Raw genomic sequence first — 12,756 nt, 5'->3', positions numbered from 1 at the left:
CTAAAGCATTACGGTTGTTGTTATTGTTAAGAATTACTTTGTGATGGTGACCTTTACTCCATGTATGAAGGTGCATTACTATGACATCCCCACGCTGTGTACGTAAATGTATGCGCTCACAGTGTTGCTCCTGTGGTCTTCAGTATGTAATTTGACACTCCCCCTCTCTCTCTCCTCCCCCCCTCTCTCTGTCCCCCCTCTCTCTCTCCTCCCTCTCTCTGTCCCCCCCCTCTCTCTCTCTCTCTCTCCCCCGACCTCTTTCTGCCCCCCCAGTTTTGTACACCTAGAAACGCCACTGAGCAGGGGTGGAACCTTTTTCCTCTCAAGGGCCGTTTCAATTTTTTCAACATCCTCCAAGGGCCGTACAAATTATTGAACTCAACATCTGCTTAAAAATACTAAAATCACCGCCCATTCATTTCGCCTTTCTTTCATGCTCTGCAAAGAAAAAGCAACTTCTTGATCCAGATATCTCACCATGACTCGCATATGCATGCACGTGCACGGTTGTGGCATGGCCACCAAAACAGAAAGATATGGACACATGATGTGTGCAAATGTATTTAGTATCCTATCCATGTGGACATTATTTAAGTGGGGGGGGAACCTAACCTCCTCTAGGGGGGTCCGGGGGGCATGCGGAAGTTAAAAGCATCAATCTGGTGCACTTTGAGAGCAACATTAGGAGATCTATGGATACATCTCTCAACATCAAAATAAAAATCTGCTTACAGTTCTGTTTCATATGGATATGAAGCAGAACTGTAAGCAGATTTTATTTTTATTTAAAAAAAAACGGTATTCTTGTTTATTAATAACAACTTTTTTTACAGTCATATAGTATTTTATACCTGTTTACTTTATTCTCTTATTTTTTTATAACTATTATGATCATATAAAGATGTGCCTTCACCTCACTGATTGAAGAAAAAGCTTCTTATATTCGTTAGCATAGCGAGCTAACCTGATGCTAATAACAACAAAGTTATTGACAGTATGATCAGTATGACAGATGAACAGATCGCCACTGGGCTTTCAACTAAAGACACAGCCACGCAGAAACTGCGTCATGTGTACGGCTCCTTATGCGCAGCGCCACATTCTATCTATATGGCGCTGCTTATCGGTACCGCCATTTTTGGAAGTGACGGAGTAGCGTTCTGGTGCTCTCCGTCAGAACTGCACCCGTCAGACGAGACATATCCCACGTGATGACACGTTAGGCTCGTGTTGTGTTCAAGGACCCTGACCTTGCCCAGGAAAAATAGGCACTCCCTTGTTTAATTTTTTTGCAGTCTAGATTTCTTACATTTTTGCGTGTGTTTATAAATTACCTCGCGGGCCGTACCAAATGGTCTCGCGGGTCGTATGCGGCCCGGGGGCCGGAGGTTCCCCACCCCTGTTGTAGAGGCTAAGCCAACGCTTTAAGCCTCCGCTTGGTGGGTGTAATTGACGCACACAAGTTTGCTGCCGAATAAAGGTCAGAAACAAAGTTTCCAGTTTGAAACAGTCCATTTATTTCCATTTGACTGGTTTCCATTTACTTGCTTCTTTCCATATTCACCACGATATTACCGTTTACACAATACCTTTGCTTTGCTTGTAATCCCGTGTTTGTGTGTTCTCCGTGTGTGGTCAAAGACTGTATGGGCCTTCCAGCGGCCTTTTCAGGGCGTTTTAGTAGAGCCAAATAGGTCAACCTGTGCGCATGAGGGCACCGTGTGTGTGCGTCTGTATTTCTCACTATCCCTCCCTTGGGCCAGTGATACCACACCCTATTGTAGATCAGGCCGGGGTTAGGACTCCGTTCTTCTCACGTAACGCACAAATCTAATCTTAAATAAGTCAATGTAAGATATGCAAATGGTACTCTGGAATCATCTGATGCTGGGAAATAATTTAGTGATTAATCTAGCAGTACATTTAACTAGATGTCATGCCTGGTCTGTTCAGAGAAAAGATATACATGTTGAACACCACTGTCTCAAAGTGACTGAAGTGAGTAATAGCATCTGTGCGAAAACATTTGATTGAACTGAGCAAGTGAATACATCCAACCCATCATAGGTCATGTTAGGCAGGTAGGTCATGTTTAACAGTGTATTTATTGACGAGAGGAAAGCATAGGTTCAGGTTCAGTCAAACAACTTTATTTACTTGACATTAATAAAACAGCATGGATCAATAAAGCGGACTGTCTGCCTTTCTAATACTCCTCTCCTTCCTCATCATCATCTCCCTGACTATCAGCTCCAACCTCCTCGTAATCTTTCTCCAGAGCGGCCATGTCCTCTCTGGCCTCAGAGAACTCTCCCTCCTCCATACCCTCACCCACATACCAGTGCACAAAGGCACGCTTAGCGTACATCAGATCAAACTTGTGGTCCAGCCGAGCCCAGGCCTCTGCAATAGCAGTGGTGTTGCTCAGCATGCACAAAGCCCTCTGCACCTTGGCCAGGTCTCCACCAGGAACCACAGTGGGCGGCTGGTAGTTGATGCCCACCTTGAAACCAGTGGGGCACCAGTCCACAAACTGGATGGAGCGCTTGGTTTTGATGTTGGCAATGGCAGCGTTCACGTCTTTGGGAACGACGTCACCACGGTACAAAAGGCAGCAGGCCATGTACTTACCGTGGCGTGGGTCGCATTTCACAAACTGATTGGCTGGCTCGAAGCAGGAGTTAGTGATTTCTGCCACCGAGAGCTGCTCGTGGTAAGCTTTCTCTGCAGAGATAACAGGGGCATAGGTGGCCAGAGGGAAGTGGATACGGGGGTAGGGCACCAAGTTGGTCTGGAACTCTGTCAGATCAACATTGAGGGCCCCATCAAAGCGAAGGGAGGCAGTGATGGAGGACACAATCTGACTCATTAACCTGTTCAGGTTGTTGTAAGAGGGACGCTCGATATCGAGGTTTCTACGGCAGATATCAAAAATAGCCTCATTATCAACCATGAAGGCACAGTCAGAGTGCTCCAGGGTGGTGTGTGTGGTCAGGATGGCGTTGTAGGGCTCCACCACAGCGGTGGACACCTGGGGAGCCGGGTAGACGGAGAACTCCAGCTTGGACTTCTTGCCGTAGTCGACGGACAGACGCTCCATCAGCAGGGAGGTGAAGCCAGAGCCGGTGCCCCCTCCGAAGCTGTGGAACACCAGGAAACCCTGAAGACCGGTGCACTGGTCGGACTGAAAGAAAAAGAGACAATCAAATAATAAATGTATTTATATAATACAAAGACAGCAGTGCCACGGGTTCACAGCTAATGATAACAAAGCGTATCAGTGCACAGCATGTAAACATATAGATGAAAACAGATCAGAGGGGGCCATACCATGGAGGGCTTTGAATGCGATCAGGAGGCTCTTAAACTGAGTTGTGCAGGGCGGAGGAAGCCGATGCAAGTGGGCCAGAATCGGGGAAATATGCTCACTTTCAAAGAGTGATACCAGATTGTTATGTTTTGTGTTTAAAACACTGTACGCTCTACATTTTAAAACATATACATCACATATTTATTATGATACTTTTGCAATACTTCTTTGTGCCATTCACCACAATATGATTGCATACGCTTTGCATGTGAAACCCTACTTAGCAATAAACTGATTTAATGCTCTTCAGCAAAACTGACTTCTGTTCTAAATGTACTGACCAGCTTTCGGATTCTGTCCATCACTAGGTCGATAACCTCCTTGCCGATGGTGTAGTGTCCTCGGGCGTAGTTGTTGGCAGCATCCTCCTTGCCAGTGATCAGCTGCTCAGGGTGGAACAGCTGGCGGTAAGTCCCAGTGCGCACCTCATCTAAGGGCAACGAGCATTAGATTGTTGAAGCTTTTGAATGACAGAGGGGGGAAAGGCATTTATGATACTTTTATCATTTAGAATTTACCGATGACAGTGGGCTCCAGGTCAACAAACACAGCTCTGGGGACGTGCTTTCCAGTTCCAGTCTCCATGAAGAAGGTGTTGAAGGAATCGTCGCCTCCTCCTCCTCCTCCTCCTCCTCCTCCTCCTCCTCCTCCTCCTCCTCCTCCTGAGGTGTTCTGGTCATCAGGCTTCCTGCCGTCCGGCTGGATCCCATGTTCCAGGCAGTAAAGCTCCCAGCATGAATTGCCAATCTGCACACCAGCCTGACCAACGTGGATTGAGAGGCACTCACGCTGTCAAAGGAAAAAAAGGTTGTTAAGAAACATCATAAAAGGAAGCCTAGTTGATTCTTGTGCAAAAACAGTGTACCTTACATTCTAGTGGCATATCACCACATGTGGGAGGACGGCTCTAGAGAAAAAGACTATTTTAATAAGAACCAAACATCATATCATGATTTAAGTCACCTGAACAGAACGACAGTTATAGTTAAAAACATAAAGAGGCTAAATACTGTTTATATGTCTAATACCGAAAGCACAATGACGCAGTTGTTGGAAGTAGTGATGGGAATTCCGGCTCTTCTTGGTGAGCCGGATCATTTGGCTCGGCTCACCAAGAAGAGCCGGCTCTTTCGGCTCCCAAACAGCTCTTCAGTTTACCACATAATACCTTTTAATTCAATCAAATGTAGCCCTGTTTTGACCAATGAATGATTTATATGTGTGTACACATATATCACTTAAATTATTCAATACATTCTTTGATCTCTTGCTTATCTTTCTTACAGTGCAGACGCTTTTCTGCTTGCTCTTGCCTCTGCTTACTTTTTATGCTGATTTTCCTATTCTTATTCTCTGAAAACTTCGAGCAGCGGCTCCTGGACATTAACTTATCACTGGGACAGTTCATCTTCGTAAATAGACGGAGGGTTTCAGCCATATTTCAACATTTTTACGACGACGTCAGTCTTACAATAGCGTGGCCTAGCAACAGCTAAAGCCTGGTAGGCTACTGCTATTTAGCTTAAGCTAGTTGGTAGCAAAATGCCTCCGTTCTCTACAGATGACTTCCAGAAACTTATACAGAAGATGGCTGTGTTGGAAATGAAAATGCAACGGTTGGAAGTTAACGTGGAAGTGAATGGACTATGTCGTGGGAATGACACAACTTTACCAGTGTTGCTAAGTAATGGAGAAGGGTATGCTAACTCACAGCTAGTTAGCAGCTACAAGGATTCCAAGGAACAGGAGAGCTGTGTACCGGGTAATAAATCTACAAGTGATAGTCCTCCCTGGAACTCTCTGGGTGCAAAGCCTAAGAGTAAATCACTTCCATGGGATTTGGGAGGACGGATAACAGGCAGAGCCCAGAGCTCCGAAATCTGTGATGCGACCGGCTGGCCTGCATTGTTATCACCCAGGAAGAGCGCCTCTTCAACCCCTATTCATACTAGGAAACAGCCGTGGACAGCTGCTAAAGGGAGAATTACAAACAATCCTCCTAAACCACCAAGTGTGCCAATCCAGAACAGATACGCTCCGCTGACCGAGAACCGGAGATCTGATGACCTGGATAACCTGTCCTCTTCACGCAGCAGGGTAAGGACCAATAGCTACTCTAAAAGTAAAAGGCTAGAGGGAAAGCTAACGACTGGGCCTGAAACTCTGATTGTGGGTGACTCTGCTGTAAGAGATGTAAAAGGTCTGTGTAATAAGAACAACACCAAAGTACTCTGTTTTCCCAAGGATGTGGTCTCTGACTTGGCTGAGAAGATCCTGCATATTGGGGCTGAACATCCGACTGTGAAGAATGTGGTACTGCACATTGGAACAAATGATGTTGTGAAACAACAGTCAGAAGTGCTGAAAGAAGACTTTAAATGTTTGTTGGAAACTGCCAGCTCTCTAAATGCAGAGGTGTTCATCAGTGGCCCTCTACCGCCAGTCAGAAGAGGAGTGGAGAGATTCAGCAGATTGTTTGCACTGAACACGTGGCTTTCAACGGCCTGTACTGACCATTCTGTTCATTTTATTGACAATTTTAACTTTTTCTGGGATCGCAGACATCTTTTCAAGGCAAATGGAGTTTGCCTGAACAAGTCAGGAGTGAAATTGTTTATCTCTAACATATTCAACTGCCTGCGTCATCAATCTGTTCCCTCTGCCAAGGACAAGCGGCAGGAGGAATCAAAACACGAGAAAGACACAACACATCACGCAGAAAACCCTGAAGAATTATCACTGCACCCGCCTGAGGAATGTTCTGATTATGGGAGACATATGAGACACATGGAGGAGTCTCCACTGCCCCCCCCCCCTGTCAACGCCTTTGAGGATACTCCGTTCACCCTTTCACCCCTCGCCCACCCTCCTGGAGATCGATGAACACACAAAGGAGATACAGAGGGTTGGCACCGATTCCTTCCTGGAGTTCAAAGACCAAACGAAGGCGATACGCAGGGCTGGCACCATGTCCTTTACCCCCGCTCCTCAACGACGCCCACCAAAATCACCGCGGAGACGCGCACCATCTCCCCCGTCCTCATCACCGCGCCTACGTCAACCACCTCCCCCCCCTGGCAGCATGTCCTCTACCCCCGCACCATCTAGCCCGTCTCCATCACCGTGCCTACGTCGACCACCTCCCCTCCCTTCGAGGGGGCTTCTGCAGTCTCCGAAGCCTGATAAGGATGTGTGTGTACAAAACACAACAAACTCTTACTGATATGTGATGGGTCCAGGCTCAAGGGCGTATGGCACTCTCAACTCTTTCAAGGACATGTCGGGGCCCTGCCTGCCAGTAGCTTTGCCGATATCTGTGTTGATAGGTAATAGATTAAGAGCGGTGAATCATAGAAACAGGAAGCGCTCAAACGTTTGTGTGAGTGTATCTAATTTAGCAGTGATTGCATGTCAGCCACAGCTTGTTACAAAAAACATGACTGATAGTGTGTTTAACAAACTTAAACTAGCTTTATTAAATGTCAGGTCTTTAGCAGGAAAAACATTTTTAATCAATGATTTTATCACTGAGCACAATCTCGATTTTATGTTTTTAACAGAAACTTGGATTGAACAAAATAACAGTGCAGCTGTTCTTATCGAATCAACCCCTCCCAACTTCAGTTTTATGAGTCAGGAAAGAATGCATAAGAAAGGGGGTGGAGTAGCTATTCTGTTCAATGATGCCCTTCAATGCAGGAAGACATCTTATGGAAACTTTGATTCTTTTGAATATGTGGCCCTCCGGCTGAAATGCTCCTCTCGAGCTCTGTTCCTAAATATCTATAGACCACCCAATACTGTGCAAGCTTTTTTGATGACTTTACTGAAACTGCTGTCTATAGTGTGTATTGACTTTGACCGTCTAGTCATTGTTGGTGATTTTAACATCCATGTTGACAACCCCCAGGACAGAGGGGCTAAAGAACTGTTTTGTGTTCTTGATAGCTATGGACTGACTCAGCATGTGACGGAGCCCACGCACAATAAGGGGCACACTCTGGACTTAATTATCTCAAAGGGTCTGAATATCTCTAAGGTTGTGGTGACTGATGTTGCACTCTCTGACCATTCCTGTGTTTTCTTTGAGGGCTCTATTTCTGTTCACAAAAATGTTCAAAAAGAGGTAACCACAAAGCGATATTTAACTGAAAACACTAGGGAAATGTTTACTCAGAATTTCTCTTCCACACTTGCCCCTGCCAACATCTCAGTAAATGAGCTAGTAGATCATTTTAATTCAAAAATTAAAAATGTTATAGATTCCATTGCTCCAACTAAGGTAAAGGAAGTGTCTGGCAAGAAAATATCTCCATGGAGAAAGGCCATGACCGTGAAAACAGAAAAAAGAGAATGTCGAAAAGCTGAACGCAGGTGGCGAAAAACAAATCTCCAGGTTCACTTTGAAATCTATAAAGAGAGACTTGGCCTCTATAATTTGGAATTGAAAAACGCACGACAATCGTTCTTCTCTGACATCATTACCAAAAACAAAAACAACGCACGTGCCTTGTTTGCTACCGTCGACAGACTAACTAACCCCCCAGTGTCAGTAGCCTCTGAATTTCTATCCACCAGGGCGTGCAATGATTTTGCCTCCTTTTTCACTGACAAAATTCAGAAAATCAGACAAGCAGTCAGTGCCTCTGCATCAGGAACAGTAAATGTGTTGTCCCTATCTCCACTTAACATCAATTCAGACATCATGACACAATTCCATCAGATTAATGATAAAAACCTAGAGGACATTATTCAACTTCTGAAATCCTCCTCCTGCTGCCTTGATATTATTCCAACAGGATTTTTCAAAGATGTTTTGCCTTGCATGGCCTCAGATCTACTTCATATAGTAAACAAATCTCTTCACTCAGGTATTTTTCCACAGGCCCTGAAAACTGCAGTCATTAAACCGCTCTTAAAAAAGAATAATCTAGATGCTTCAGTAATGAACAATTACAGGCCCATATCAAACCTCCCATTTCTAGGTAAAATCATTGAAAAAGTTGTTTTTCAACAGTTGAGTAATTTCTTGCATTTAAATGACTGTTTTGATGTGTTCCAGTCAGGCTTTCGTCCAAACCACAGCACTGAGACTGCTCTTGTAAAGGTCTTTAATGACATCCACTTAAACACAGACAGTGGCAGAACTTCAGTGTTAGTATTATTAGATCTCAGTGCTGCGTTTGACACTGTTGACCACAGCATATTACTAGACCGACTGGAGAACTGGGTGGGACTTTCGGAAACAGTTCTGAATTGGTTTGAATCCTACTTAAAGGACAGAAACAACTTTGTTTCTATAGGTAAATACACATCTGAGTTGACAAATATGACATGTGGGGTTCCTCAAGGCTCCATCTTGGGGCCTCTTCTCTTTAACATCTACATGCTACCACTGGCTCAGATAATGAAGAACAACAAAATAAGTTACCATAGCTATGCAGATGACACACAAATTTACGTAACAATTTCACCAGGAGACTATGCTCCAATTCAAACACTGAGTAAGTGCATTGAACAAATCAATGACTGGATGTGTCAGAACTTTCTCCAATTAAACAAAGATAAAACTGAGGTAATGGTTTTTGGAGCCAAGGCAGAACGTATAAAGTTAGCGCTGAGCTTCAGTGTGCAATGTTCAAAACAACAGATAAAGCCAGAAATCTAGGTGTAGTCATGGACTCTGACCTGAGTTTCAACAGTCACATTAAAACTGTTACTAAATCAGCCTACTATCACCTAAAGAATATATCTAGGATTAAAAGACTAATGTCACAGCAGGATTTGGAAAAACTTGTCCATGCTTTTATCTTCAGTAGACTGGACTACTGCAATGGTGTCTTCACAGGTCTCACTAAAAAATCTATTAGGAAGCTGCAGCTAATTCAGAACGCTGCTGCTCGAGTCCTCACTAACACTAAGAAAGTGGATCACATCACTCCTGTTCTGAAGTCTTTACACTGGCTTCCTGTGTGTCAAAGAATAGATTTCAAAATACTGCTGCTGGTTTATAAAGCACTGAATGGTTTAGGCCCAAAATACATTTCTGACCTCCTGCTAAATTATGAACCATCCAGATCTCTCAGGTCTTCAGGGACTGGTCAGCTTTCTGTCCCCAGAGTCAGAACTAAACATGGAGAAGCAGCGTTCAGTTATTATGCTCCAAATATCTGGAACAAACTCCCAGAAACCTGCAGGTCCGCTGCAACTCTGACTACTTTTAAATCCAGGCTGAAGACTTTTCTTTTTGTCGCTGCTTTTAATTGAACTATTCATATCTTAGACTGCACTGTAACTTTTATCCATGTACTTTTTTCTTTTAATGTTTAATTGACAGCACTGTAACTTGTATCCATGTATTTTTTCTTTTAATGTTTATTTTATTAGCTTTTCTTTTTAATGACTGATTTTAAATGCCATTTTCTTAATCTCTTTCATTTTTTGTAAAGCACTTTGAATTGCCTTGTGTTGAAAAGTGCTATATAAATAAACTTGCCTTGCCTTGCCCTTGCCTTTGTACTGAAGTATTCAAAAGTAAAAATGACATGTTTAATATAAATGATTTGCTGTGGCCAAATGTTTTCATTGCATTTACAGACCTGTGTAACTCTCTGATACCACCCAATGAATGCACTGACTTGCTTGTAGAACCACGCTACACAAAACAGATAGCAACACCTATAAAACTATTTTAAAAAAGGGGGCTACTGTATCGACATTTTAAAATTATATTTAAAGAAAAGGCCCTGACAAAACAGCAGGGCTCTATTTCAGTAACTATTAGCTATAGAAAAAAAGACAGCAACAGCTGACATAACATCTTTGCTGAGCCTAAGGATAATCATAAATAAATAACATAGTGAAAATAAATATATTGCAATGCTCAAAACAGCAGCATCCAACCGTCTCTAATCCTTGGATATTACATGTCACTGCATGCATGCACGGAGCCAGCGCGGAGATCATCATCATCATTCTGTCTTGTATTACTTAAAGTGGACCTATCATGCTATATTTGAACAATATATTGTAGGGCCATATCTATATAAAGTATATATATGATTCTGTGAGCTGCAGCAGACCACGCCCCCCTGCAGGAGAGGGCAGTGTGCTCTGAGATCAGCTGCTGGGCTCTCAGAAGAGGGGGAGAAAAAGTGATCTCCCTCCTCCGTGTTTTATTCTTATAGAAGTAAGAAGAGAAGTAATGGGGCAGAAACCCTCCTTTTTATGCAGCGGTCCAGACATAGACATCAAACGGCGACACATATTCAGTGTGCAGTTACTTTGGCATCAGGGCAGGGATATCTAGATACTTTCCAAGGTTTGACATAATGAATTGTGCTACTTTTAAAGCAAGAAAAGATGTTTTCAAAACTGTAATCAAAAAGCTCCTCAAAAACACTCTCGAAGCAGTTCCTGCCGTTGCTACGTTAGTTCAAACAGTAACAACGGACTATTTTTCTTAGCGAGAGCATGTCAATTTAAATACAACTATTTTTTAAATCAATAAAATAATTTTCTAAATCCATAAAAGCATTTAAATTAATATTGGGAGTCATGTCGTTAATTTGTTGAGAATGTGGCAATGTAATAAGCGGGATAATGTACACATTGCATAATGTGCCTTCATGCCGATCTAGATCCCTCAGCAAAAAGAAAAAAAACCCCGGCTCGTTCGCGGGCGCGAGCCGGCTCCCGTCGTTCAATTAAAAGAGCCGCATTTACATTTTCTGCAACCCCTTTAGGAGACTAGTGGCGTGGCAGGCCAGAACGTAAACACATAATAATTATTATCTAATTCGACCTAAATAAAGTAAAAATTGGAACCATGTCTCTCATCTCTCTAATGTGAAGACATTAGAGAAAACACGTGGGTTTGCTATCCTGGCTCCAAGATGGTGGAATGAGCTCCCCATTGACATGAGGGCAGCAGAAAGCTTACACATCTTCCGACTCAGACTCAAAACTCATCTCTTTCGACTCCACTTCGAGCAATACAATTACTAACAAAGCACTTATATACTAATAAAGGACTGGCTTACCTAAAGCCAGTTGAGTAGCACTTGAAATGTTTTGGCTCTATGAAACCTGATGTACTTATATGATTCAGTTTTCTTTTAGTTTGTATCTTGTTGGTCGAATGCACTTATTGTAAGTCGCTTTGGATAAAAGCGTCAGCTAAATGCAATGTAATGTAAAGACACTAAACCGAGGTCGACAAAAATCCGTCGCAGGAAAAATAACTAGCGAGATTTGGGGAGACAGAGCGTCCATTTTATTTAAATATCTGCAGCCAGTAATCATTTCAAACGTACGTTTGAAAAACGTCCTGGTTCACTGAAATTTGGAAACAAATGTGTTATCTGTGTTAATATCATGTTTTAAATATGAAACCATTAAACCCGGCCACTAATGAGACAGGAAGTATATTTCCAACAATTCGCGCCTATTGTAAATGAGTCACTTCAACATCTTGACTGTGCCGTCGAGTTACACTTAATTTACCAACACCAGTTAAAACGACTTATTAATGACGAAGCTTGATTTACCAGCTTATACCGCAACATCTTAGTTTCACTATCAAAATAATGCGTCGAGAGTAAGCGCTTAAAAAACTTTAAGCTGGTTACATTTTCGCATGATGACACACGTTCAGAGCGCTGCCTTTGGTTAAATACACATCCTCTAAGTGGAGAAAAACTGTACTCACCATTTTTCTGAAGATGTGAAGATAAAGAAGAGGAAAAGGCAAAGTTATCTCTCACAACAGAGCTTTTATGAGTCCAGGCCTCCAGGGTAAGAAGTAACAGGTGTATTTCTTCTAGGCGGGGCTATTTATATATCTTACGCGGCACAATTGCTGCGGAATCTGATTGGATGAAAACACAAGTGGGTCCACTTCTGATTGGTTGAATTCTTTTTTTAAAGAAACTTTATTGAGCACATGGAAAACAAGAATACTGGCTAACACAATTCCTGTTCAAAGCGGAATCACCCCACCTAAGAACGTCAGTCCCATGGATGTACTGGGAAAACGTGGTTATTGCTGAACATTAATAAATAGACGTAGTAGAATAATACAACACATGCATATTACTAAACAAGAACGTTTAGCAAATAAGATAATATTCCGACTTTTGACGTTCATATTTGAATTACGATAAATATAAATATATATTTAAGTCATTTTCAAACATATCTTTGTCTGATATGAGTAATATTGTCATTCTTTATTGTTAAATATCATTCATTGTATCAACTGCAGGAAATAGTAAGCCCTCCTTATATTCTTTATAACTGACTCTGACAATAGCTTGTTTGTTTTAAATTATGCCATTTTTTCTCTTTTGTATCTTTATGCGTAGTTATAAAGAACTTAACTATTT

At 42.5% G+C, this 12,756-nt stretch overlaps 1 protein-coding gene and 1 pseudogene across 1 annotated transcript; both read right to left on the bottom strand.

Moving 5' to 3' along the window:
• Positions 1–2,206: 2,206 nt before the first annotated feature.
• LOC117542859 (tubulin alpha chain-like) lies at positions 2,207–2,623 on the bottom strand. Its single transcript, XM_034210765.1, has one exon. The coding sequence runs from the start codon at positions 2,621–2,623 to the stop codon at positions 2,207–2,209; it is 417 nt and encodes a 138-aa protein (XP_034066656.1).
• Positions 2,364–4,005, bottom strand: LOC117542706 (annotated as a pseudogene).
• Positions 4,006–12,756: the final 8,751 nt, after the last annotated feature.

Source organism: Gymnodraco acuticeps, unplaced genomic scaffold (assembly GCF_902827175.1).
Source record: "Gymnodraco acuticeps unplaced genomic scaffold, fGymAcu1.1, whole genome shotgun sequence".
Classification (NCBI taxonomy): Eukaryota; Metazoa; Chordata; class Actinopteri; order Perciformes; family Bathydraconidae; genus Gymnodraco; species Gymnodraco acuticeps.
The sequence above is the reverse complement of the archived record's forward strand: the minus strand, read 5'-3'. Positions and strand labels throughout refer to the sequence as shown.

Coding starts and splice junctions, on each gene's coding strand:
- LOC117542859 (XM_034210765.1), bottom strand. CDS start 2,623: ATGGCCTGCTGCCTTTTGTACCGTGGTGACGTCGTTCCCAAAGACGTG.